Source organism: Camelina sativa, chromosome 18, assembly GCF_030686135.1.
Source record: "Camelina sativa cultivar CO46 ecotype springtype chromosome 18, ASM3068613v1".
Taxonomy (NCBI): Eukaryota; Viridiplantae; Streptophyta; class Magnoliopsida; order Brassicales; family Brassicaceae; genus Camelina; species Camelina sativa.
In genome coordinates this window covers 23,146,335-23,172,197 of record NC_141897.1, presented here as the reverse complement: position 1 = coordinate 23,172,197, position 25,863 = coordinate 23,146,335, and the positions used below count along the sequence as shown (strand labels likewise).

Genomic DNA, 25,863 nt, shown 5'->3' with positions numbered 1-25,863 from the left:
CCAAACCTGTGAGCTTTGATTCTTAACGTAAGAAAAACTTCGATTGATATTTATTTAAATATTATAATTAACATATATATAAACTTAATAAAAAAATTAATTATTACAAATATGTAAAATTTTTAAAAAATACTATATAACGTGGTTATATAGTAGATGAGTTATAAAATGGAGATATTGAAATTAATAAAATATTATTAAATTTGTGTTAACACGGATTAAATCCTCATTTAATTATTTATCAACACTTAGAATATTAGAATATTTGACATAAAATCGAGTTGATTTAACTAAGATTGTGTAAATAATTAAATCATTAGGAAAAATGTGACTTAATCACAATGTATAAATTACTTATTATGTATTTAGATCTCTTAATTTTCTGTTATAATAATTATAAATCAAAATAGAATCTCAAACACTAAAATATATATATATATATAACAAACAAATGGTCATGATTGCGGGTAAAAAAAACAATATAAACATTTAGCCGCACAACAACCGGAAAATTTAGTTATTCTTCTATTTACAAAACTTCTAATATTTACAAATAAATATAACATAAAATATAAATTATAATAAAAAATTATATGTTTGTGGTGTACCGCCGGTTAAAATATAGTATAAGTTCATTATTCTTCCTCAAATTTGTTATTATATCGTAACACGTAAAAATTCATATAAGCATTGATCTTGAAAGTATCATCAGCACACACTAATGCTGGCCTGAAGTTGAACCCCTTCTTCCCGGTGATAGCGAGCATACTTGGCACACGTTTTGGTCTTGTCAACACCTTGACTCATATTTACGTTTTCTAAAACAAGATTACCAACAAAGAAAAAACAATAACAGAGAGTGACTGACCTCGTTCGTAGTCCGATGATCATGATGACTATGCTAGGTTCAGGCTTTCCCGGATCTAGCTTACTAGAGAGGTCAGCTAAGACTAAGATAATCTGAAGTGGTGCGGTTCCGAGTTAAGTCAAGAAATCAAAACCACTAAGGAGATTACAAGAAATAACCTGGTAATTAGATTTCCCTTATGGGGCGTAGCAGGGAGATTGATAGCTTTTACTCTCCATCTCATCCGCGAGCAATCTAGTGATCTCCTTCAAGCAACTCTTTAGCATCATCCTATCCCTGTTGCTTGTTTCACTTTGCTCCTTAGGTGGTTCGACTCTAGCAATTCTGCTAGAGAATGTAGTTTGGAATATCACGAAACCTCCGAGTACTCTTCATAAACAGAGAGGCTGCCTGATATTATAACCGAGATTTTATGATACGAGTGAGTGAGGGAGGAATCCTTCGAAGCTATAAACAACACACCCACAAATGGTTCACAGATACATCTGTCGTTGACCCTAATCGGCAGGATTGGCCCGGGTGTGGTTGGTATATATGTTTATGGGCCTTGATAAATTGTCTTTGGAGGGGGTGTTAAGTTGTAAGAATCACATGTTTTACATAAATAGAAATTAGGGCAGAGAAAGGTAAAGTTCTAAATCTTTTCCTTTTTTTTTTTCCTCTCTCTCTATATATCTCTCAAATCCCTTGTCAGACTTTAGAACATCACACAAGTATTATATCCTCTCGTCTTGTCTAAGAAGATCTTTTGCTTTTAAAATTCAATCACTACAAAAAAAATCACTCTGATTACAGAAGAAATCATGGTTGAAACTGGTAAAGACTTGGAATTTTTCAAGGTCTTTCTCCCTGAATTCAGTTCTCACGAACTGGTATGTATATTTCTTCTCTCTATCTCAGTTCCTTCTTATAATTATTTATCACGTTTTTATAAAAAAGGAAAACAATAACACAATATTTAAATCTGCGCAGGTGATTCCTCCAGCATTCATCGACTTATTAGTAGGGAAGCCATTACCTAAAAAAGCGTTCTTACTCGATGAGATCGGACGGTTGTGGCGTGTAGAGACAGAAACAGAAGACACAGAAGAAAGATTCTGTGTTTTGTTCAAAAAAGGTTGGGAAAGTTTCGCAAAAGATCAATCTCTTGAATTTGGAGACTTTCTTGTGTTTAGTTACGACGGCGATTCGAGATTCTCCGTTAGGATTTTCGCTCAAGACGGAATTAGAAGAGATGTTGGTGTCGTCACAACCACGGTAGGATCTAGGGTTTCTGTTGACAATGAACCGGTTGATGATATTTGTACTAAACCGGAAAGTAGGAAAGATTGTGGCAATAAGCGGAAACGGGAACACGATTCGGTCAACGATAAACCGGATCAGTATGAATCAACTAGCAAAATCAAATCGGAACATCGTGATAAGACTCAGAGAACAATTAACCGGGCTGGAGGTAATTTAACATTAATTTTTCGGTTTTTATTTTGACTTTTTTTTTCTTCATTCAAGTTTTCAAGTGTTTTGAATCATATTATATATATTTGTTCGGTGTTATGCATAGATCCTTGTGACATATCATGGTTTCGTGAGGATGGAGTTGAAGAATTGGTTTATAAACCCAAGAATCCGCATTTTCTAAGGAATATTACAAGCAGTTCATATCAGAAACTGGTGAGTTTAAAAGAACCAATTTTATGAATTCTGTCTTCATTAATGGTTTACCGAATATAAATTTCTATGTTTTGCTAGGAAATACCAACAACTTTTCTGAAATTGAATGGGATCGAATTGGAGGAAGAACTTGAGCTTCGTGATGAAGATGGAAAGAAGTGGCCTTTGAAGGTTGAGAATCACTGTAGAGGACAAAGGTTCTCATTTGCAACATGGTCATGTTTCTGTAAAAGCCAAAAGTTGAGGAAGAACCACAAGTTTTTACTCGAGTTTATTGTACCAAGGACTGGGAGATGCAACGAGATTCAAGTTCATATTATCAGTGGGAGATTGCCTACCACTATGACGACAACTAAATACCAAGTTCTTGCTATGTAATTAGCTTTAAAAGTATACAACTTTATGTGTTATATTATGTTTGGCTTCTTTTTTGTTACTATTATATAGTTGCATCAATTTAGATTTTTGCATCAGTTAGAAAATTCCAAATTATCTCTATGGTAATTATTTCAAATTTTAAATGTAATGGGATTTTGTTTTTCATTATCCACTTCCCTCACGTAATCTCAAAAAGTACTTCCATGTCTTTTCTTTGCTAATGTGTTATATGAATTTGATTGAACCAAGATTAGAATATTTTTTGAAATTTTTTTAGTTTAATGTTTTACAATATACTGTACTACTAATCAACAATAGATTTTGTAACATATTTTAAAAAATTGGGTTGATTGATTTGAACATAAACTGAGGTGATCAACCGTTAAAGTGTCATATCTTTTTCCATAAATTAAAACGAATTTAGCATAACTAGTGTGACTTCAAGATTGCCTAGCCGTTTTTTTTAACGGCTATAGGTTTTGGTTGATGATATGATTGATAAACGGTGAATCTGTATTACAAAACAGAACATAATTTACGCTAATTCATCACTCGACTATTCCATCTTACTCTTATTTAGTAGAGAATATAAATATGTAATTCTAATTAATTGATAAGATTATATGTTCTAATTAATCGATAACATACTTTTTTTTGACTAGTTGAAAACGTTGCTTTTTGCTCTGGTGGCGACAAAAAAAGCGACTTAGGGTTTCTTCCTTCGTGCACACGTTCTGATGCCGTCGGAGGATCTTACGCCGGGGGCTAGTGGTGGTCTTGGTTTGGGTGACTCCGGGATGACAGAACATTCGGAGGAGGGTGAGATTATAGGAAATAATACAGTGATTGAAGATTTTACGAAAAGTGTTTTGGGTTTGTCTGATCAGACAAGGGTCGGAGGTGTAGTGCCCAAGGAGAAGGTGAGCGAGAGTTCTCCTGTGGGGGATTTAGTTACGCAACGGACAGCTATTAATGACAAGCGATCATGGGTTGCTATGGTAAAGAACTCAGGGGAACTGGAAAAGATGCATTTGGCTATTGAACAGATTGATGGTATGCCGACTGTAACACTACCAGACAAAATTTTTGAAGATGCACATCCGTTGTGGGAAGATTTCCTTGTGGGGAGGTTCCTAGCTAAGGCTCCTTTTGTGGGAGGTATTCATGCCTTAGTTAATAAGATTTGGACTTTGGGGGATAAGACAGTGAAGATTGATGTTATTGTTGTTGACAATAAAACAATGCGATTTCGTATTCCGGATGGTCGCATTAGATCAAGAGTTTTAAAACGTGGTATGTGGAATTTGTGTGGGGTTCCAGTAGTTTTGTCGAAATGGAGTCCTATCACAGAGATGGAACAAGAAGAGATCAAAACTATCCCTCTTTGGGTCATAGTTAAAAATGTACCACCTAAGTATTTTTCATGGAAGGTGCTGAGTGCTATTACGAGTCCTTTAGGAGTTCCCAAAAAGCTTCATTCGGACACAGAGGCGTGTAAAACTTTTGACGAGGCTAAGGTTTTTGTGGAAGTGGATTTAACAAAGAACCTTCCAAAGAACATGTCTTTCAAATCAGAAAAGGGAGGGGATACGATTGTGGAGTTTGTGTATCCTTGGTTGCCGGATAGATGCACGACATGTTCAAAATGGGGTCATCTTGGCTCAGCTTGTTTGCAAAAGTCCACTCCCACAGTGGCTACTGATGTAGTTACGGAAACTGTGGACATGTGTATGACAGGTTCACAGTCAGAAGAGGTTGGTGATACTAGTCAGGCTCAGGTAGATGATAAGACAAAGGGTATTATGGCATCTCCAGGGGGTGATGTAGTGCGAGAGGGGGTAGAGGCCATTAAGGATTTGGGTTGGAACACTCCCACAAAAAGTATTCGCAGTCCCAGAAAAGACTCGAGTAATACCGAGGTGTCTATTGTGTCTAATTCTTTTGCTTGCCTTAGTGATAAGGGTGAGTCAGAGGAGGATGTTACCACCATTGATGTAGACACAACTACTACTTCTGATGATACAAATAAGGTAGCTGCTTTGTATGTCACGATTGATAAGGGCCAAGCGAACAACACAGCTGTTGGGTTTGATAAGGATCCGTCAGGTGTCGGAGTTGCGCTCAGACCTTCTCTACCTCGGGTTTCAAAAGAGGAACATAAGTTTATCTCGACAAATGGATCACAGAGTACTAGGATACAACCTCCTAGGAATCTGAAACCACGTCACATCCCAAAACAATTTTAATGTCGGGTTTCTTTTGGAATATCTGGGGTTTTAACAAAAAAGAAAAGCATAAAGTTGTGAAGGAGTGGATGTCTCGGAGTAGTTTTGATTTTGGTTGCTTGATTGAGACGAAAGTGAAGGAGAGAAGGGCAGATCGAGTGGTTGAGTCAGTTTTTGCAAATTGGTCCTTCCTCTCAAATTATGATGAACATCGTTTAGGACGACTCTGGTTGGTATGGAGGAATAATGTGAGGGTAACTCTGATTTACAGAACATCTCAGATGATCACCTGTTCCATCTATATAGAAGGAAGGTCTGAGTTCTTTGTCTCTTTTATCTACGCCTCTAATTTGGTTGCAGAACGGAAAACCCTATGGAGTGGTCTTCGACACCACAAAGATTCACCTTTGTTTAAGGACAAGGCATGGCTCATTTGTGGTGATTTTAATGAAACTTTGGAGGGTGGTGATCACTCTTTAAATGCATCTCTTCCTCACATTACTTCAGGGATGCGAGATTTTCAGGATCTCACTCGTTATTGTGAACTCACGGATATGAGTTATCAAGGGCAGAGGTTTACTTGGAGCAACAAGCGCCACAACGGTGTTATATGCAAGAAGCTAGACCGAATGTTGGTGACTCAGCAATGGCTTCAGGAGTATCCTCAATCCTACTCGGTTTTTGAACCAGGGGTTGTTCCGATCATTTACGCTGCAGGTTCTATATCTCAGCGGTTGAGAGGAGGGTCAAGCGTCCTTTTAAGTTTGTGAATGCCATTACTAATCATCCTGACTACAAAACAGTCTTAGCGGAGAAATGGGGTGCGTCTCAAGCTCTGTTTCATTCCACCTCTGCAATGCATAGATTCTCCAAGAAATTAAAAGTCCTAAAACCACATTTGAGAACTATGGGGAAACAAATGATTGGTGCTATTTCTGCTCGCACAAAAGCTGCTTACAAGCTTTTGTGTGATCTGCAGGAGAAGACGTTAGCGAATCCTTCTTCTAAAGCAGTGTGTGAGGAAGCTGATGCATATGCCAAATGGAAAAGGTTATCAGACATTGAGGAGGTATATCTAAAACAAAAATCGAAGCTCCATTGAATGCGAGTTGGAGATCAAAACAATAAATCCTTTTACACATCAGCCACTCTTAGGGAGGTACGGAATAATATTCGAGAAATTCTATTTGAGGATGGGAGAGTAGTCAACACTCAAGAAAATATAACAGCTGAAGCAGAGAGATATTTTAAGGGATTTCTACAATTGCAGCCTATAGATTATGTAGAATGGTCCCTGGAGGAGTTGCAACACTTGTTGGAATTTCGATGTAGTGAGAGTGATAAGAGCTTACTCACTCATGAGGTCACTAAAGAGGAAGTTCGAAGAGTATTATTTGCCATGCCTAGTTACAAATCTCCAGGTCCGGATGGGTTTAATGTTGAGTTTTTTAAAGAATCATTGGAGATTGTGGGAGATGACTTCTTGGTAGCCATCCAATCTTTTTTCATAACAAGATTCCTGCCCAAAGGAATAAACTCCACCATTTTAGCTCTCATCCCAAAGAAGAAGCAAGCTAGAGTCATGAAAGACTACAGACGAATATCATGTTGCAATGTATTGTATAAAGTTGTTTCAAAAATCCTTGCCAACCGACTTAAGATCATCCTCCCAAAGTTCATATTGCCGAACCAGTCTGCTTTTGTCAAAAACAGATTGTTGATGGAGAATGTCCTACTTGCTACAGAGGTCATTAAGGATTATCACAAAGATTCAGTCTCACCACGTTGTGCTATGAAGATCGATATATCAAAAGCTTTTGATTCAGTACAGTGGAGTTTTTTGCTCAATACTTTACGAGCTCTAAACTTCCCTGAGCAGTATATCCACTGGATTAAGACCTGCATCACTACTGCATCATTCTCTGTCCAGGTTAATGGAGAATTAGCTGGTTATTTCAATAGCAAGAGAGGTCTTCGTCAAGGCTGCTCTCTCAGTCCTTATTTGTTTGTTATCTGCATGAACGTCCTCTCTCATAAATTGGACAAGGCTGCAGGAAACAACGTTTTTGGCTACCATCCTCACTGTAGACACATGAAGCTCACCCACCTATGCTTTGCAGATGACTTGCTCGTGTTATTGGACGGTACAAAGTCCTCTATAAGTGGTGTTTTGGAAGTTTTTGATGATTTTGCTACTCATTCGGGCCTCAAAGTCAGTATAGAAAAATCAACAATTTACACGGTTGGTGTAACGATAGAGGATAGGGAGGAGATATTACAGCACTTCCCTTTCGAATACGGTTCTCTGCCAGTAAGATATCTCGGGTTACCACTGCTACCAAATAGAATGTCCTCTGCTGATTATCTCCCTCTCGTGGAGACCATTCGGACAAAGATCATATCCTGGACCGCACGAGTGCTCTCCTTCGCGGGGAGGCTACAACTTATATGTTCAATCATTTTGAGCATCACAAACTTCTGGATTTCAGCCTTCCGTCTACCAATAGCCTGCATCAGAGAGATTGATTAGATGTGTTATGTTTTTCTGTTGTCAGGTCCTACTTTGAATGCTAAGAAAGCTAAGGTTGCTTGGTCAGAGGTATGTCTTCCAAAACATGAAGGTGGTCTGGGCCTTCGCTCAATAGAGGAAGCAAATAAGGTTGCTATTCTTAAACTGATATGGAGACTTTTCTCTGCAAAAGATTCGCTATGGGTGAATTGGGTAACACATTATCTCATTCGAAGTGGATCTATCTGGACAGAGAGAGCTAATTCCACTGGTGGATCATGGATTTGGAAAAAACTCTTGAAATATAGAGAACTGGCAAAACAGTTTCATAGAGTAGAAGCGCATAATGGGGAGAATACATCTTTCTCGTTTGATGACTGGTCCTCCTTAGGTCGTCTCTATGATTCTTTGGGAGAAAGAGGTTGTATAACCATGGGCATACCATCTTCAAGTACTCTGGCAGAGGCTCTCGTTATGACTAGACGGAGACAACATCGATCGACGCTTCTCAACTCGGTTGAAAAGGAAATACAAAATTTCCAGTTCACACGGGTTTCAGCTCAACATGATGTTGCTTTATGGAAAGGTCAGAATAACCACTACCGTAACCAATTCACAACAAAAGCTACATGGCACCATATACATGTGGCTAAACCCACAATGGAGCACCATCGAGCCATCTGGTTTCCCAACACCACACCCAAATATGCGTTAATCACTTGGTTGGTGGCGAAAAACAGGATAACAACGGGAGAAAGAATCCATCAATGGAATCCTAAGGCTCTCACACGTTGCATATTTTGCAGGCACTCTATGGAGACTAGAGAGCATCTATTCTTCTCTTGTTCTTTCTCTCAACAAGTGTGGGATGCGCTTGTTAATCGGTTACTTTTGGATAAGTACTCAACACACTGGAAGGAGGTCATAGTTCTACTAGCTGGCGACACATTGGACAAGACAACACGATTCCTGGTGGGATATGCTTTTCAGAACACCATTCACTCAAGATGGAGAGAACGAAATGACAGACGTCACGGCGAGCCCCCTTCGACAGTGAAACGCCTCGCCAAATTTATTGATAAGAATGTTCGAAATAGGGTGAGCACAACAAACTGAGGGTGAAGGTCCTACTATTTAAGTTTGGTTTAGAGCAAAACTTAATTAAGAATGCTATTTAAATTTCTGTCTCAAAAACATTATGATAAATTTTGTAACAAGTTTATTTTTTTTGAATATAATTTAATATTAAATTCAAAATATATATATATATATATATAAATATATATATATATATATATAATGTCGTTTTGTCTCTGTTACGCAAGCAATGACAACAAACTAAAATAAGTACCATTTAAGGGAGGCATTAAGAAGGCACTAATTGCAAGCAAAATAGAATAATACAAAAGCTAAGACGAATGCACGTAGGAGAGCACATAGTTTTTGTCCTTTTCTTAGTTTCTTTCTTATATAAACTAACGAAAAGCCAAATCAGCCACCGGTTTTCACAGAACCAACGGGACCAAGGCCCAATGTAATACGATTATCTCCCCCACAAAAAGATAAATAATAAACAACTAACAAATATCTGAATGCGAAGTCTCACCAATCCACTAATATATATAAATACACACGAGAGTGTGTGTTGTTTTACTACACAATATTTTTCTTTGTTCCATCAACAACAACAACAAAATATCGAAAAGCTTCAATGGAGTTTGTGACTTCGAAAGAAGAGGAGATATGTTTGAAAGAGGAGCAAGTGTCGAAGCAGCTACACCTGAAATCGTCTGAAACGCAAACGCAGACGCTGAACAAAAAAGCCGTTCTTAACCGCATCCGCAACCACAAATGTATTTACAAAATCAAGAGTCTTCTCCACACCACCGCCGCTAATAACGGATCCACCGTCGACGCTGATCATCACTGGATTGATGGTGGCGATGTCTTCTCTTGTCCGTGAATTTTGCCACGTGTCATACACGTGTGTTGTTTATGTTACTCTCTCTTGTCTATTCGTGTAATCGAAATTAGTATCCAAAAATACAACTTGTTTAATTTCTAGTGAGTAGATTTCGATATTCACGATAAATTGATGATCACCACCGTTGATCTTTAGCGGTTTAATTATTGCCTTATTCGGAAGCGGTGCAATGGATAAATTGGGCCACGCGTGATTATTAATTGTTTGGGCTTCTCAAGTCTTATTTAAAAACCCAAAGTTGGATTTTGCATTCGATTTTTTTCAGTGACCAACACAAATACTAGAAAACCAAAAAAGTCAACAACAAAAAAGAAAACTGGAATGATACATACTCGTCTAATACCAAAACCAAGTTTCATGAGAATTAACCTAGAGCATCAAAAGAGACAAGTGTTGACACGTATAACTCCATCAACATCATTCTTCTTCGTCATACACGACACAAACAGTAGTATACGTAGTAGCATCATAAACTCAAGTCATTGAAGGTTAGATCACAACACACTATAGACGAGATCTGTGCTCTTATGAAGAAGACGAGAAGACCCGTCTTTGTTTGTAGTTAGCCTTGAAGCAAGCCTGCCTCAGCCTCTTAGTCTTTTCCCCTAATTTCGAATCAGGAACCTCCTCAATCATCTTCTTCTCCATCTCCAAAAGCTCCAAAGCGTTCCTCAGCTTACTCTTGTTCGTTTCCTCCGTATTCCGTAATGAGTCCTTTCCAAAAAGAGAATCACATATATAAAGTGTTATCCCCAAAAATGATAAGCAGGTCGATTGATTATGTTATATAAAGATATATCTCTGTTGACGTACCTTGAGGTTAGTAATCAGAGTGTTAAGGCTCGAGAGCTTACGATGAGGCCATCGAGGAATACCTAACTCACGACATTTTTTTTTCAGGAAAGTTACTCCAATGTTAAGCTCCTTGGCTGCTTTAGCTATCGGCATGTAGAAGTACTGCTTCATCATTTCCCTTGACAATCTACTACTGACCATATCTTCTCTATATCGCCTCTTCACTATTATCCTCTTCTGTCTTCCTGTCTCTTTTAATGTCTTTGTGTTATCATCTTCATAACATATTTTCTCCACATTTGGATCTCCCATGCTATTAGTACTTCTTGAATTAGGTTCGACCTAATTATTGTAGTTACCATTATTCTCATTCCACGATCCGCTCAATACATCTGTTACACAATATAAACTAATATTATCGTCCAAGCATGCATGAATATATATGTGTGTGTATGTATATGTATATATACCTAGAGAGAAAGTACTAGAGATGGCTTCAAGACCAAGGGAAGCCAGAAACGTATTATCAGCCGCAAAGGTAGTAGAGTAAGGATGAACGATGCTATCTTGGAAAGAAAACCAACTCTGAGTTTGAAAATCCTTAAAAGGGTTAATGAAAGAGCTGCAAAAACTCAAACAACAACAACAAACAAAGCATCTTAGATTCGTTTAATGCAAGCAAATCATTTAATTGTTTAATCAAACAGTGAAACCATAAGTGACTTACTTCTGGTCGATGAAAAGTGATTGATCGAAAAACGAGAATATGTCTTCTTGAATGAATGAGTCAAAGTTGTTGGCCTCTGACCAGATCATAAGAGGTTTTTGATCAGCCATAACTATTGAAAGGGGATAGATAGATTGTAACGTTGTTCTGTCTTAATTAGAAGGAGGAAATGAATCGTGTGCATGTATATATATATAAATGAGTTTTGGAATGTATTATAAAAGTATATGCATAGACAGAGAAAGTACATGAATAGTGGGAAGTGGGTATTTAGTTCTCGGAGATGGTGAGCCGTCAAAATCATTATATGGTTACTGTAAGTTACGAGAGAGATAGTAAGTAGAAATTAATGATTAGTGTTGATTATTTTTTGGTTAATAGGGATAAGTCATTACACTTAATGCTAATTATATCTATTAATCATAGGCCGTAAGGTGTAAACGTTCAACAATTTCATAGGCTTAGGTTCCCCATCCCATCACATGCAATGCGACTTCATGATATCTTTGCTTGTTGCCATCTTTCAAAATCTTCTCTTTTTTCGAAAATAATCATGAGAATCACTCTACTCTCCAAGACGTATATTTACGTGAGTATATATTTAATAAATATTGACATAAACATAGGTTAAATATTTAATAAATATTGACATAAACATAGGTTAAATATTGACATAAACATAGGTTTCCAAATTTTTGTTGTGGCTAAAAGTGTTGTGTTACATGCAAGGTCAATACGGTAGCCGGTGGCTGGTGCGATCAATGTATGTGTGTAAATATAAACTATACATATGGCTAAATTCACAATACACTGTAGTAACTAATTTCGTTAGAAATGAATATTGCTAAGGACAATGATCTTCTCTCTTCTGGTAAGTATATAGTATAATCTATTTTGATTAGTTACCTCAACACGTTACCATGCAAAACTAGTACTCCATTATAATATCATAGCAAACGTCCATCTCTTTTAGAAATGTGCTTGTGTTTTTACCGTAACCGTTTTTATTTTCCCAATGATTATGAATTCAGTTTTTGAATATATCTTCCATTCATATATTTTAAACTTCATTGCTTGATGAACATAAGTTATAGCACATAAAAAAAATCTAAAAAGTAATCTTTATTAAAAAAAAACCAATACAATTGAAAATCAATAAATAGTAAAAACCAGAAAAATCAATCTCAATGAAAGCGTAAAGAGTAGTATTGTATATATATATAACTCTGGTTTTATTTAGTTTTCAATGGTAAATACAACATTTCCACCTTGCCGTGTATGATCACCGACCAAAACTATATTTCTCAGTCAACTCCTCCGCCGCTTAAATCCTTCTCCGTTCGTTGTACCACGTCTTGCTGATGTTCTCCCGACAATTTCAGCCGCCGCCTCGTCGTAAGCACGCGCCGCCATCTCCGCGGTCGGAAACGCTCCAAGCCACCTCCTTTCTTTCATACTCGGGTCCCATATCTCCGCCGCCCAATTACCCGATGGCTTTCGCCTCACTCCTTTGTATTTCTTCTCCTTCCTCATCTCTCCTCGAGGCCGTTGGAATGTGCAGCCGTAGCAACCCGTGACGCCACAGAGAGGACAAGGGCCAGCGTCCGGAGGCGGAAGAGCTGCTTCGGCAACGATCAAGTTTGATGATGACGTGTGACCTCCGGAATTGGATATCACTTGTCGCAGAGCAGAGACCATGATCCCATGCTCTTGATCCCTAGTCAAGTACGAAGAAGAAGGAGGTGGTGGTGATGCAACAGCGGTGACATTTTCGTTTTGATCGTTTGAGAGAACATTTTCTGAACAATCCGTTTTCGAAGAATTCATTTTCGACGGTAATCATGAAGGGCTGGCTACAAAGGATCCGAAGTTGTGTGAAGATTTAGAAAACAAACTGACCGAGTAGGGGCTTTATATATAGGCAAAGGCAATGAATGGTACTTGTTACCATTTATGTATCAAAGTTACGATCTAGGCCGAAATAAGTTACTTGACGACGAAGAAAGTCATTTCCGCGCGTGTTTGTTTAAGCACCAAATGGGTCAACGGTTTATATATATAAGTTCAAAAATAAAAGTATTGTCAAAAAAAAAAAAGTTCAAAAACAAAAGGTTCTTTTTTTTTGTCAAATTAAAAACAAAAGGTTCATGACTATCATGTTTTAGTAAAAAAGTTTTACGCTTTGTTATTTGAAAATAAAGTTGTAAATAATCAATTTAGTTACAATTAATGTCGTATATCTATTATGAAGAAATAAAATATAATACATAAAAGATAAATATATTTATATTTATACAGAAACTATAAGTAATTGGGTATAGGTCAATTATAATTATATGGTTAAAACATTGGAAAACAAATAACGAATTTAGAGGTGTATACCATGGTTGTCCACAAATTTACATATAAAAAAAGTCGCTACAATTATTAGTATATTCATACCACCTTAGATTCTAGCTAATCAATTTTGCGACAATCTTTTTTTGTTTTCATTCGATCTGTATCGCTTAGTCAGTCCGTTTTAGATTCATTACACTGATTATATATGTTTTCACACGATCCGTTTGAGTTACAAAATTGAGTGGCAAAAACTAATTTTAGTGCCATTTTGACCAAAAAACAAAAAAAACTAATTTTAGTGCCATTTTGACCAAAAAACAAAAAAAAACTAATTTTAGTGCCACTAGACATACAGTAGGAAGGAAAAAGCAAATGGTACTACTACAGAAAGGTAGCACGTTGTTAATTCACATGTGGGTTCCATGTAGTCCACACGCGGCGCGACGTTGCAACCGATAAAAAACAAATGGCACACAATGGTTATCACAATTCATATTTCACACTTTCTATAAATTCACTTTTCTTTTATAATTTTCAGCTAGGTTAAATAGAAACGGAAACAAATACGTGGAAATGAAACGTTTTAGAAACAGAAAACGATAATTTTTTAAAATTACAAAATAGAAACGTTTCTAAAATTATCCAGGATATATATGTATATACATAGTAAAACACCAAATATAAAACCTATATCAAAAGAATATTTGAAACAACATAAATTTTAAATAGTTGAATTAAAACATTAATATATTATATATTTATATGTATTATGAATATATATTTTATTTATTAAGTTTCTAAGCTAAAAAAATTTTCATCGTATTTCCAAAACAAAAACGAAGTTTTCATCGTGTTTTCAAACAGAAAATTTTAAGAATTGTGTTTCCGTGGCTTGTTTACGTGTTTCCACGAGTTTCTATTTCTGAAACGTTTCGGAAATGGAAAACGGACCTCAAAACGAGTTTCCATGTAACATAGATTTTCAGACTGTAACTATAATATTCAGAATTTAATCCCACCCAAAAATAAAAACTATCAGCTTATTACATAAATAAACTATTTTATCCCGCCGACAAAAGAAAAAAAAACTATTTTACCCCTCTTTTTTTTTGTTAAGTTTCTTGTGGATGTTGTAATTGGTCTTTCGAATTGTATATCATCAGTTGACAAAGAAAAAGGAAAAAAAGATACATGTCACTTTCGAGTTTTGAATTGGTAATACCAATTTATACCGATTTAGCTTATACATCTCTATCTTTTTTTTTTTGTCAAACAAACTGCCATTATAGCTTAGATCCTCAGTGAGGAGAGTTCATACAAAGGAGAAATTAAAGGATTACAAAGCATAAAAGGGTTACAAAGCTTATAAAGATATTGGTTCCATGAGTTATCCAAGGAGGTGCAAGACTTTGGGAGACTAGCAATGCTTGAAGAATCTGTTGGGACCATGGTGGAGTCGCACATGAAGATACACTTCACAACTTCCTCGATCAGCATGTGATCAATACTGGCTCTTGCAATATATGCAGGGGAGCTTTTACAAATGTGGTACTTAGGGGGAGTGGGGGAAGGGGTTCTTGTCAACAAGATAATGATCAAATCTTTTTGTCCCAAAGTTCTTATATTTTCTTGCTTAATTCTCTGCACAGTGGCTGGGGCAATAACTGGTACTCGTAAGTGAAATATGTAATGCCAGAGCAAAGCAGGTGGGTCCTCCCTCGCATGTAGCCATTGGCCATGGAGGTTAAGGAGTTCCACACAAAGCTTATAGCCGTTATTACATTGCCAAAGTAAAGCAGAATCGAGTTTACATCCTATAAACGGTTGATGAAAATTGAGAGGTGGGATTGGTATATGATTGAACCTACGAAGAAGAGAGCAAATTTGTAGCAAAACAGGTAGGTCCTTCCTCTCATGAAGCTCAAAGCCATGGAGGTTAAGGAGTCCCACATAAAGCCTGTAGTCAGCTTTGCCCTGGAGCATTAAGATAGGTACTAGGTTAGGACCAATGGGGAAATCGTGATGGTACATATGGAGGGTTTTGGTGAGCTTTTGATACAATCGTTCCAACTGATCTTGACAAGGGTATTTATCAAACCAACCTAAAAAGGCTTTTGCATATCTACTAAGGCTGCAAGCTACAACAGAAGTATGAGAAGCTAATAGGATTGTATTAGAGAAAATTGAGTAGGGTCTAACAAGCTTCAACATCAGGCATGTATCATACTCTAACCGAGATACTCTATCTACCAGGATTTGTACATGAGAATTGGGCTCAAACCTGGATCGATATGACTGAGGTGGAGTGGGTATGGAGCTGCATTGGAGGCGAGAGTCAGCATGACTCTGTCCAGCAGGAGGGTTTGAGGAAAGCACTTTGATATGGTTTGTGAAGGCAATCATCGTTGGACAAAGAGGCGGATTGGAGCAGAGTAGATCTGGTACACAAACTAGAAGGACCAGAGATGCAGGAGGAGGATAACGGTTCACCAAGGTTGAAACCTTAACAGTCAATATCATGCTCAGTTCCAGCGGCAGCACAGATCGCCCTTCCAAATGCAGCCAAGTAGAGCACTTGGTGGGTGGATATACATCCAAGGAGCAAGGAGATGCTGAGGTTGCCTTCAAGGGGAGCCGGCAAGAGATACATAAAGCAAGACAAACAAGGCGTATAATGGTCTCATATTTGTCATCGAAGGGCTGGGGTCTCGAGAAAATCACCTCGCCGAGAAGACCCATCGTTTGAGCAGAGAGGGGGGAGAGCGACTGAAGCTGAAGCGGAGTCGGAGTAGCTTGAAAAACCGATGAATTCGAAATCAGTCCAGAAATAGAGTTGGTAGTAGAGAGGAATACACTGACGAAGGGACAGTGACCCAGCGGCGCCGATCTGGTTCGACGCCGCCGGGAAGAGAGATCTCAGTGGTTGTGTTAGAAAGAAAAGCGGCTAGGACGAACGATTTCAGTAAATCCCTTTTATACATCTCTATATTAATATTTATAAGTCAACATTCAAGTCATTTTCTATACCTTTCGAGATTGAGCTGAAATTGATCAATTATAGGTTCAACGTTCAAGCCAATTATTCAATACGATTAGGTATAAGCAAAAAAAGTTGATTGTTGTCTTATACACAATATAGTACTACGGGGCATGTTTTTTCTCTTTTTCTTTGTCTTTTTGACGTCGAAGTTTTTTTTTTTTTTTTGATTAATTATGGAATTGGACATTCGGGTACCGACCCAATCGGATACCTCTACATATCATTTTCGAATTATGAACGCCGTTATATGCCAAGATACTGAGATAGTTTCTATAAAATCACGTTTTAATATTTAATGATAAACGCTTGGACTTCTTCCAACTCAAATTGGTATAGGCATTGCAATCGTTATTCGATTGAGCTGAGAGTATTTTTGCTCACCGTCATTAATATTTTCTAATCACCCAATTTCGTGAACATTTATTTTCCCGATAATGTACGTCAATTAGAAATGATGAAATTACAAAGCATCAAATTTTGATCATCTTCGACCATATAAAGATTCACTAACAACACACCTTGCTGCAGCCGCTGGCTTGGTTGTAAAATAATTGATTCACTAACTCAAGCATGTATTCTATTGGCCTTTCTTCAAGGTCGGTGTCTACTAATTACGGTGGTCCAAAGAAAATAATATAATTGTGCTTTTTGGTCCATAAATCTAGTTTGGGCTTTTTGGTCTAATGAATCATTACACGATCAAACCCATAAAACCCTCCTAATTTGTTCCTCCCTCGTTATCGTGGGGAACCATTTTCTTTTCTCCATGAAATCTGATTTCGTCGAAGAAGAAGAAGAAGATGGCGTTGGATGATCTGAAAGTTGGGTTAACGTGTTCCATACAAAAAGATGCATAACAAAGCCGTCTTGGATGAGATGACTCTGAAGTCTGAAGTATTTGCTTGATGGTTTTTGAAGTATTTGCTTGATGGTTTTTAATAGGAGGACCCATCAATATGTGTAGCTTTATAAATAAAATATAGAAGCTCCTCCCAACACTTCCTCTCTCCCTATTCCTCTTTCTTTCTCACTACGAATCTCTAATTTATCTCCGATCATATTCCTCACTATAGTCATGTAACACAAATCTCAAAAAAATGCTAACATCATCTGTCTAAAGAATTGTTCTTTCTCTGTTCTGAGTTGAAACATGATCGATGTTGACCGGGGAACAACTACCGGTTTGACTCAAGCAGCCGGTCTTCGTCGTCTCTCAGCCCGCGCCGCCGCTGTTGCTTCATCTACTCCGACGATCAGAAACAGCCTTCAATCTTTCTCCCCCTTCGCTCATAAAGTAATAAACTCAGGTATCAATATCAAACCTGGTCTCTCCGTATTGGTGTATGGGTTGACAGTCCATGGGCTTTGTTATGTCGATTATTATAAACTCTAATATTATTGTAAACTCTAAGACCTAGTCTTATATAAACAATTGTTATCATTGATTAAGAGGGATAACACAATAATAAAGAATTTCTCCCAAAACTTTTCTCTAGTTTTTTCATGGTATCAGAACAAACAATCTTTTTAGATCTAAATTAAAGCTTTCGCGTTAGTATTTTTGTGATTCGAATGATCATGGGATGTGAAGACGATGGCTGTGATGAAGACGAACCAGACGATTTCAAAGACGTAAATGTATGTAGTCTAAATAGTGAAGATTACGTGATTTTGTTTTCTTTTCTTAATTACTGGGGTATTATTTGATTTTTATTTTTTTTATTTTAAAAAAAAAAAAAAAAAAAAAAAAAAAAAAAGAAAAGAAGCAATTATGGTTACGTCATAGGAGAATTTGGTTATGTGTCTCGTCGTTTGTGTCTCCGATCTAGCAGCTTGTTAGAGGAAGATAGTTTTGTTTTTGTTTTTTTTTTTTCTTTTGCAATAATTAATCGGGGTTTTCTTTTATTTAAACTATTGATTATGGTTTTCAGGGTTATAGGGTTAGGGTTTACATGAGTTTGAGTTATGAATTTTTCTGGGGTTTTTATTTGGTAATAGTTTTACCATTACGAGGGAGTTGTTTGGAACGCTCATGTTTTTAGGTCAATTTCTTTTGTGTCCGATTTGTGGACTGTCTGAGATTAGGACAATTATGTGTGGAGATTGCAGGATTTGCACCCATGGGATGTCATTATTCCCTTTTACCAAAGACCGAAGATGAGCTAAAGTTCCATCCCTATATTCAAGATTAAAGTTTATGTCTGGAGGCGTTTGTTGACATGATTTGTCTGTACTTGACAAGTGTCCATGACATACGTGTTCCGCTTTTCTATTACAAAGTTTGCGTTTTGCGCCCCACATTTGTCGTGCAGAAGAATATTGGTGTATGGACCGACAGTTCATGTTAAACTTTGTTATGTCGGTTATTATAAACCATAATATTGTTGTAAACCTTAAAACCTAGTCTTATATAAACCATTGTATCATTGATTATGAGGAATAACACAATAATAAAGAATTTCTCCCGAAACCCTTCTCTAGTTTCTTCGTGATACCCATGAAGACAGTAACCTTACCTCAAACACACCAAACCATATGTCAGTAAAATTATTGTTTCCTACTTTTGTAATTCTTCTTCTCTCGATTTCACATTTATTATCCTTCTATACATAAATAAATAGTTCCATGTTCAGGAACAAGGTTAAAAAAAACTGTCCATAGAAATAACGGTCAAAATAGATAAATAATGTCTTTTCTAGTAATCATAATAGAGTTATTGTTGTCAACAATTATAAAATTGAAAAGTAATGTCTTTGTATAAATTATCTTCTGTTTCAGGCCTATATATACATTGCAATGCAAGGAATATCTGAAAGCTTTTTTTTTTTTTTTTTTTTTTGCTTTAAGATAAAATGACTACATAAATTATCTGCCAAACCGATAAAATTTTCATAATTTTTAAGCTGCCTGAAGTAGTTTATCATTACTCTCATTCTTCCTCGTTGATTTCGGAGTTGTCCTGATCACTTTCACCCTAAACGCCGCCTGATAAAACCAAACCGTATATTAAGTTTCAGAAAATCAAAACCGGTTAGTGTAAAAACGATTCGGTTCAAACCAAACCGAGATCTGCCCGCCCAAATGTCTCACCTTCTTATCTGAACCAAACTCGATGATATCAGACGTTCTAAACCGAGCGGGAGAATTTGGTGTGGCTCTGTATCTTCTTCCTTCGTTACTAGAGATGAAGAACACATTCAAACATATTAATCAGAAATTTCACAAGTCTAAAGAGTTGAGACAAACCACATATAGAGACTTACTCTGTCACATAGGTTCCGTGTTCGCTTCGAAGATCCATCAAGAAGAAAGCTCCATCTTTGTAAATCACACGCGCATGCATTTTCGAAACCTAAGTCAATGATTTGACAATAACAACAAAATTATGTTCTTTGACTAATCTGAAGCAGCATCTCAACTCCCACTCCTCAGATACAGATTTTGTTAATACCTGAGACGAAGGGATCACAATGTGCTTTCCAGGTAAATCTTGATCTGGTTTGCTTCTGCAATCACAAAGAGCTTTCAACGTTTCAAACTCTACACTCTGAGCGATCATGTATCACATTATAAACTTGAGCTAGACATCTGAAATATGTAAGTTGTTTGATACCCGATGATGCAAGGTTGATCCTCATCTTTGGTTAGACATAACGTTTCCGAAATGCAACACTCATCGCCGTGTGGAATCAGATACCATCTGCAAAGAGTTTAAGACTCAGGAGACCAAAGCAGTGTAGAGAGCCAACACTGTTCAAGAGAGATATAATGAAGTAACTTTTGAGGGATTTGTGAATACATACTCTCCCTTTATAGTACGTTCAAGAGCATCATCATCTTCAAACCATTCTCGAAGCCTGTCATCGGCCTTCAGACCAACATTTAACACTTTCATATTAGTCATTTAATGAATCTTGATTTGAGTGAAACAGAAGAAGAAACAAACATACTTTGTCAGTGAGTCTGCAACTAGGTGACCTTCCTTCTAGTTTTTCACTGCAAAAGCGTGTATAGGAGTTGGCTTTACGATCTGTTACTCAAATCTAAACATTTCAAGGTCTTATCTAGTGGAATACAGAGAAAGACATAACCTGTTGCCTCCAAGGACCCAGTTAAGCATCATTGGCATAGCAATATCAATGAAGAATCTCCCACCAACTCTTCCGGGATGTGGTACTCTAAATTTGGTCAAGAACTGCAAAACAAAAGAGATTTGGAATTGAGTTAAAATGAACAAAAAAAGAGTGATTGCTTTGTGTAGCTATCAGTGAGAACTATCAATGTACTACTCACAGAGAGAGGACCAAGCCCAACACCTAAGTATGCTTTGTAAGTGGAAGCCATAATTGCAGCCATCCTCGCCATCCCATGTATAAGAGCGACTCTGAGCCTTCTAGATTCCTCATATCTTAAGCCAGCGCCAAGAGCATATTCAGTATTCACCAGAATCCCAAACTAAACAAGATTGTGTGTGTTTTAGTTTTACCTTTTCAAAGAGGAAACAACATCCACAGGTGTCTTAGTTTTAACACTCTGCTTCCATGCTTCGTCAAGCTCCAATGCTAGTTGAAAACTATCCTCAATGGCCATGCATCCACCTTGACCCATATTTGGCTGCATCGCATGGATAGAATCACCGAGTAGCGTAACACGCCCTTTACCCCAAGTAAAACTAGGATTTCTATCATAGATATCTCTTCTGAGAATTGCATCCTCCTCTGTTGCATGCAACAAGTCGAGTACATTGTCGCACCAACCATCAAATATTTCAAACAATCTCTTCTTCATACCTGAATACATCAAATAGAAAAGAAGCTTATGTAAAACTGATAACTTAAATGCAAAATCCATAGAAACAATTCAGATATTTACCATTTGGAGCATCTGCCCCACCAGCTGGTTCCTCGTGAAATGCATACCATTGCATTTTCCCACCACCAACATCCGAAGAAACAAAGTACTGTTTGTTTCCCAAGAAGACCCGGTAGCTTTAAGAGAGAATGAAACATTCCCAATATCAGATAAAAAAGGATTCATAATCAGTGAAGAGATGCATGAACTTTAGTCTGGCTACAACATACCCAACAGATTCGATATCAGCCGGTATAAAATCAGCAATCCCCGTGTAACAAGTGTAGCCTGAATAACTAGCTTCACTTCGACCAAACAGATTATTTCTCACCTACAAACAAAAACACAAAAGGCATAATCTTTCAGTTCTATACTCAACAACTAAAGCTATTTGTTTATATACTCTATATACAGTTAAAACCCTACTTTAGACCAAATGCCATCTGCACCCACAAGCAGATCACCTTCATAGCGTTCACCATTCTCGAGCACCACAGTGACCTAAACCAACAAACCAATACAGCTACATTTTAAAATTTCCTCAAGTCAATAGTCTCTCTTTAAAGTTAAAAAGCAATGATCACCTTATCACCAGAATCTTCAAAATCAACAACATTACTCTCGTTTCTAATCAATTCTTCACCAACAGCACGTGCTAAGATCTGCTGCAGAGTCATTCTGCTAATAACTCTAGTCACAGGAAGTCCCCTTGAGGCCGCAGGAGTGAAAGTATCAAACTTTACATACCTAATAATGAAATCAAAAGAGTTACTTCACGAGTCCTAAGCAACTAGACAAAAATATAATATAACAACTTGTCAACTCTTCAAGCAGCAACACATCAAATTTAGTAGCAGAGTAGAGTTGGTGAGGAGACTCACCAAGTACCAGAGATACCATCGACGAGACCGTTAATGCGATCACCCGTAATACAACCAGCTACCATAACTTGTTCAGCAACATCAGTATCAATAGCTTCCAAAGCAGCCAAAGCGTTGCTCTGTATTTGAATCGGACCTCTGTATTGTCCTTCTCCTCTAATAGCACTCAAATCTTTCTCAAACACCAACACATCGAACCCTTTCTTCTTCGCAGCTAAAGCAAACACCAAACCTCCGATTCCACCTCCAGCAACTAAAACCCTCGATTTCTTCTTCGTCTTATCCGTCACTGACTCTCGCTTCTGTTCCTCCTCAACCAACGCCGTCGCCGCCTTTACTCCGACCAAAGCTCGAAGGCTCCTAAACCCTCCTGCTCCTACTCCTGATTTCCCGGTGAAGGATGATAAATCTAAGTAAAACTGTTTAGAAACGGGACTAAACACATGTGTCCTCGTGAAATCAAGCTTTGATGGAGATGGATTGATTGAATAGCAAAACGGAGTTGAACCCATCTCGCAATTTTTTTCACCGATTGAGTTCTTGATATCAAAATCAAGACTTTATCTGGCCTCTTAACTCAAACAAGAGAGAAGAAGAAGTGGTTTGAGGAAGAAGAAGAAGAATGATGGAGAAGGAGAAGACAGGTGTCACGAGGACAGCAACACACTTCATCTCTCAATGCCTACAAATATCGGTTCCGATGTTGACATGTCTTTACTCTCCGCCATTAGTATTTCATTTTCATAAAAAAAAATAATTATTATTTTATTTTAAAAAGTTTGGTATTTGTCCCAAGAAAAAAAAAAAGTTTGGTAAATATATTTGGTATTTGAATGTGACGTGATAAGAGCTTGCGGTGGATTCTTTTCAGGATTGTGAATGGATAAATCAAATCATTTTTTGTCAATTTTTATTTTCTTATCCCCATTTTAAGCCACTAATTTCATATTGAATTTTTTTCTTTTGACGTGTCTCAGTTTTTATCTTAAATATAACTATACTTTTTTTTTTGTTGTCGTCAAAAATATAATTATACTATGTCGACGAAAAAATATACAATTTTGTTTTTTCAATTCATCACAATGGCTCACGGCTCACCATTTTTTTTTCTCGGCAACATAAATTTTATTAGTACTTAACATCAGTCCAAGTTATTATATAACATGACTTAATTCTTTTTCCATTCTTAGCTAACCTATCAGTAGCTAAATTGACATTACGAAGTATATGAACAAAAAAAATATTAATAAAGAATCTACTGAGATTTCCAAAATCTTGCAAGTAAGTAGCAATAGGAAAATGTCTTTGTCATGAGCTCTGCTGCTGGTTATTAGATTGAGAAAGCTGTTGGTATAGATTGGATGAATCTCCACAAAACATCACACTGTACCCCAACCTGTCAAAAACCGCTGATCTTAATGCTGCAGCTTCTACTTCAGCTTCTACTTCAATGGCTTACCATTTTATTTGACAAAGTACTAAATTCACATGCCTTTTTCTATTTTTAATAAGCCAAAATATCAATGGACCAGAACTAACGGTTCGGTTAAAATAAACCAAGCCCATTAAGATGGGCTTAATTGCTAACGGAATAATATTATTTGTCATCTGGTTTGTAACATTAAAAAGCCCAACGTAGGTCAATATACACACTAACTTACACAAGCCTTTTTATGTAATGGATACATCTCTATGAATTTGGAAAACACAAGGAGGGGTTAATATAGTGGCATTCACATAATCTTGAGGTGTATGGTTTGAAACCCCAGGGACCATAATCCCCAAAACCCTACCACTCTTCAACAACCATCCTTCCCTAAACTCTGGTCCCTTCTCAGTCACAATAGTGAAGCTTCTTATAAGCTCCAATATAGCACCGTGCATCATTTTTGTAATCCACCGCAACGAGAAAAAGTTTTCGTCCGGTTCCTCTCTCAAAACCTATATCAATGTAAGTCACAGATTAAAATAAATTAAATAGTTCTTGTATAATTTTTTTGTAAATAATAATGAAAATAGCGATATATACGTACATTTGCTTGATAGTGTCGGTCGTAGTAGATGCAAGTGCCAAAGTGTTTGAACATCAAATCCTTATCATCGTACGGCAATCTTGGAACAATGTCGTTATGATAAACAAATCTATAATACTTAACATCGTATTCTTCTAATTTCTTCTCCATAAATTCACCAAACTTGGAATCTCCAACCCTAGGTTGTCCAAAATTATAAACTCCTTGTATCCTCTCCAACAACTGGGTCTCATCGTGAATCACAAGCACGGCCGTGAACAAGATCGCGAGCGCTCCTCCTAAGCTATGACCGGTCAGAACGAACTTAGTGTTTTCGTTTTGAGCCATCAGAGTTTTCAAAGAGTCTCTGATTGAGTAGTAAGCCAAAGGGGATAATCGATTAGGGTTTGAGAGAGGTTCCTTTGGCCAACTGCAATTGTTTTGAAGTCCTAAAGCTTTCATGAAACCACCATGGATCCTCCCAATGTTTGGGAGCTCATACCATGTAATGTCGAAATCTGAACACCAATCTTCGGAGTTAAACGGTTCTGTGCCTCTAAATGCAACCACCACCGTCGTTTCTTGACCGTTGGATGGTGTTGCTGTTTTATCAGTAGACATTATAAGGGCTTGTGTTGTTTCCTTTTCTTGGTACTCTGTATTTATTAAAATAAAATCATTATAAACTTGATTAAACTGAATAAGATTTATGTAAGTGTAACACAATGCATATATACCGTTCCAATAGTCAACGAGACCTAAATAAGTCATATTCCAATGATTCTCGACGACATATTTAATACGGGCTGAGTTTTCATAGGCAATTTTTGAAGCCATAATGGACAATGCAGCGTAGTATCTATCTCCATCTTCGCGATTCATCGTCTTGTCTAAGCTTATTCTCGTGTCTAAATGTCCGATAAAAGACTGATAATTCTCCGATGTCGGTTTCGGCAACACCACTTGTCCTGCATGTATCCAAAAAATTAGCATAATTGTATGATTATATAATAGATAGAATGAACAAGTAATGGAAAGCATCAAGACCTCGGAGGAAGAAACCGGAGAAAGAGTTAGCGGAGAGGAAGTTTAAAGAGAATTCTAAGGCGGAGCCAAGGAGTGCTAACACCTCGGAGAAGAATCGGAGAAGCTTGAGAAGGACGAGAGATACGAAGATAAGCCATCGACGTCGGAAACTTGGTTCTTTGGTTTCTGAGCTATCTACTAATCTTGGCTTTTCAATATTGCAGGAGAATAACAGACGGAAAAGTTCCCATGGTCGGAGCTCTTCCGGTCGGAGAATCAGATATCCTCTCGCAAACTCTTCTTCGTCATCGCCGTTGTTGTTGTTGATCATATTGTAATGTGAATGCAATTAATTATGCACGTACAATTTTATAAATATATGCGAGGATTAGAATGGACCGTATCGTAGATTTGGAATACTTGGAGGCTTGGAGTTATGGGAAAACGAGATTTGGATTTTGTTTTTATAAAAAGGTGATCCATAGATTTGGTTTTGGAATATATGAACGTTACACGTGGGTTAAATGATCGTAATTATATGAAAAAAGGAAACTTT

At 37.2% G+C, this 25,863-nt stretch overlaps 4 protein-coding genes and 3 pseudogenes across 4 annotated transcripts; 3 read left to right on the top strand and 4 right to left on the bottom strand.

Moving 5' to 3' along the window:
- The first annotated feature begins 1,671 nt into the window (after positions 1-1,671).
- Positions 1,672-2,999, top strand: LOC104763683 (putative B3 domain-containing protein At5g66980). Its single transcript, XM_010487027.2, has 4 exons — positions 1,672-1,740; positions 1,841-2,321; positions 2,430-2,539; positions 2,618-2,999. The coding sequence occupies exons 1-4, from the start codon at positions 1,672-1,674 to the stop codon at positions 2,915-2,917; spliced, it is 960 nt and encodes a 319-aa protein (XP_010485329.1). The 3' UTR covers positions 2,918-2,999.
- A 655-nt stretch (positions 3,000-3,654) lies between these two features.
- On the top strand, positions 3,655-8,767 carry LOC147923186 (uncharacterized; annotated as a pseudogene).
- Positions 8,768-9,282: 515 nt separating this feature from the next.
- Positions 9,283-9,715, top strand: LOC109130544 (uncharacterized). The gene has a single exon (XM_019240204.2). The coding sequence runs from the start codon at positions 9,363-9,365 to the stop codon at positions 9,612-9,614; it is 252 nt and encodes an 83-aa protein (XP_019095749.1). The 5' UTR covers positions 9,283-9,362; the 3' UTR covers positions 9,615-9,715.
- Positions 9,716-10,160: 445 nt separating this feature from the next.
- LOC104762865 (protein RKD3-like) lies at positions 10,161-11,267 on the bottom strand (annotated as a pseudogene).
- Positions 11,268-12,461: 1,194 nt separating this feature from the next.
- Positions 12,462-13,004, bottom strand: LOC104762864 (ethylene-responsive transcription factor ERF122 pseudogene; annotated as a pseudogene).
- A 6,270-nt stretch (positions 13,005-19,274) lies between these two features.
- On the bottom strand, positions 19,275-23,123 carry LOC104762863 (zeaxanthin epoxidase, chloroplastic). The gene is made up of 15 exons (XM_087498520.1): positions 22,270-23,123; positions 21,973-22,135; positions 21,815-21,889; positions 21,619-21,719; positions 21,410-21,525; positions 21,024-21,327; positions 20,831-20,945; positions 20,629-20,732; positions 20,488-20,533; positions 20,341-20,405; positions 20,151-20,237; positions 19,989-20,043; positions 19,801-19,889; positions 19,628-19,715; positions 19,275-19,522 (listed from the first exon to the last, which is right to left on the bottom strand). Exons 1-15 carry the CDS (start codon positions 22,779-22,781, stop codon positions 19,436-19,438), a joined length of 2,007 nt encoding a protein of 668 aa, XP_087354646.1. The 5' UTR covers positions 22,782-23,123; the 3' UTR covers positions 19,275-19,435.
- A 726-nt stretch (positions 23,124-23,849) lies between these two features.
- Positions 23,850-25,648, bottom strand: LOC104763682 (triacylglycerol lipase OBL1-like). The gene is made up of 4 exons (XM_010487026.3): positions 25,329-25,648; positions 25,019-25,249; positions 24,303-24,937; positions 23,850-24,210 (listed from the first exon to the last, which is right to left on the bottom strand). Exons 1-4 carry the CDS (start codon positions 25,636-25,638, stop codon positions 23,941-23,943), a joined length of 1,446 nt encoding a protein of 481 aa, XP_010485328.2. The 5' UTR covers positions 25,639-25,648; the 3' UTR covers positions 23,850-23,940.
- Positions 25,649-25,863: the final 215 nt, after the last annotated feature.

Coding starts and splice junctions, on each gene's coding strand:
- LOC104763683 (XM_010487027.2), top strand. CDS start 1,672: ATGGTTGAAACTGGTAAAGACTTGGAATTTTTCAAGGTCTTTCTCCCT. Junction 1,741..1,840: donor AATTCAGTTCTCACGAACTG/GTATGTATATTT, acceptor AAATCTGCGCAG/GTGATTCCTCCAGCATTCAT. Junction 2,322..2,429: donor AACAATTAACCGGGCTGGAG/GTAATTTAACAT, acceptor TGTTATGCATAG/ATCCTTGTGACATATCATGG.
- LOC104762863 (XM_087498520.1), bottom strand. CDS start 22,781: ATGGGTTCAACTCCGTTTTGCTATTCAATCAATCCATCTCCATCAAAG. Junction 22,136..22,269: donor GATGGTATCTCTGGTACTTG/GTGAGTCTCCTC, acceptor TTTCATTATTAG/GTATGTAAAGTTTGATACTT. Junction 21,720..21,814: donor CAGATGGCATTTGGTCTAAA/GTAGGGTTTTAA, acceptor TTTTGTTTGTAG/GTGAGAAATAATCTGTTTGG.
- LOC109130544 (XM_019240204.2), top strand. CDS start 9,363: ATGGAGTTTGTGACTTCGAAAGAAGAGGAGATATGTTTGAAAGAGGAG.
- LOC104763682 (XM_010487026.3), bottom strand. CDS start 25,638: ATGATCAACAACAACAACGGCGATGACGAAGAAGAGTTTGCGAGAGGA. Junction 25,250..25,328: donor CTCCGGTTTCTTCCTCCGAG/GTCTTGATGCTT, acceptor GGATACATGCAG/GACAAGTGGTGTTGCCGAAA. Junction 24,938..25,018: donor TCTCGTTGACTATTGGAACG/GTATATATGCAT, acceptor TAATAAATACAG/AGTACCAAGAAAAGGAAACA.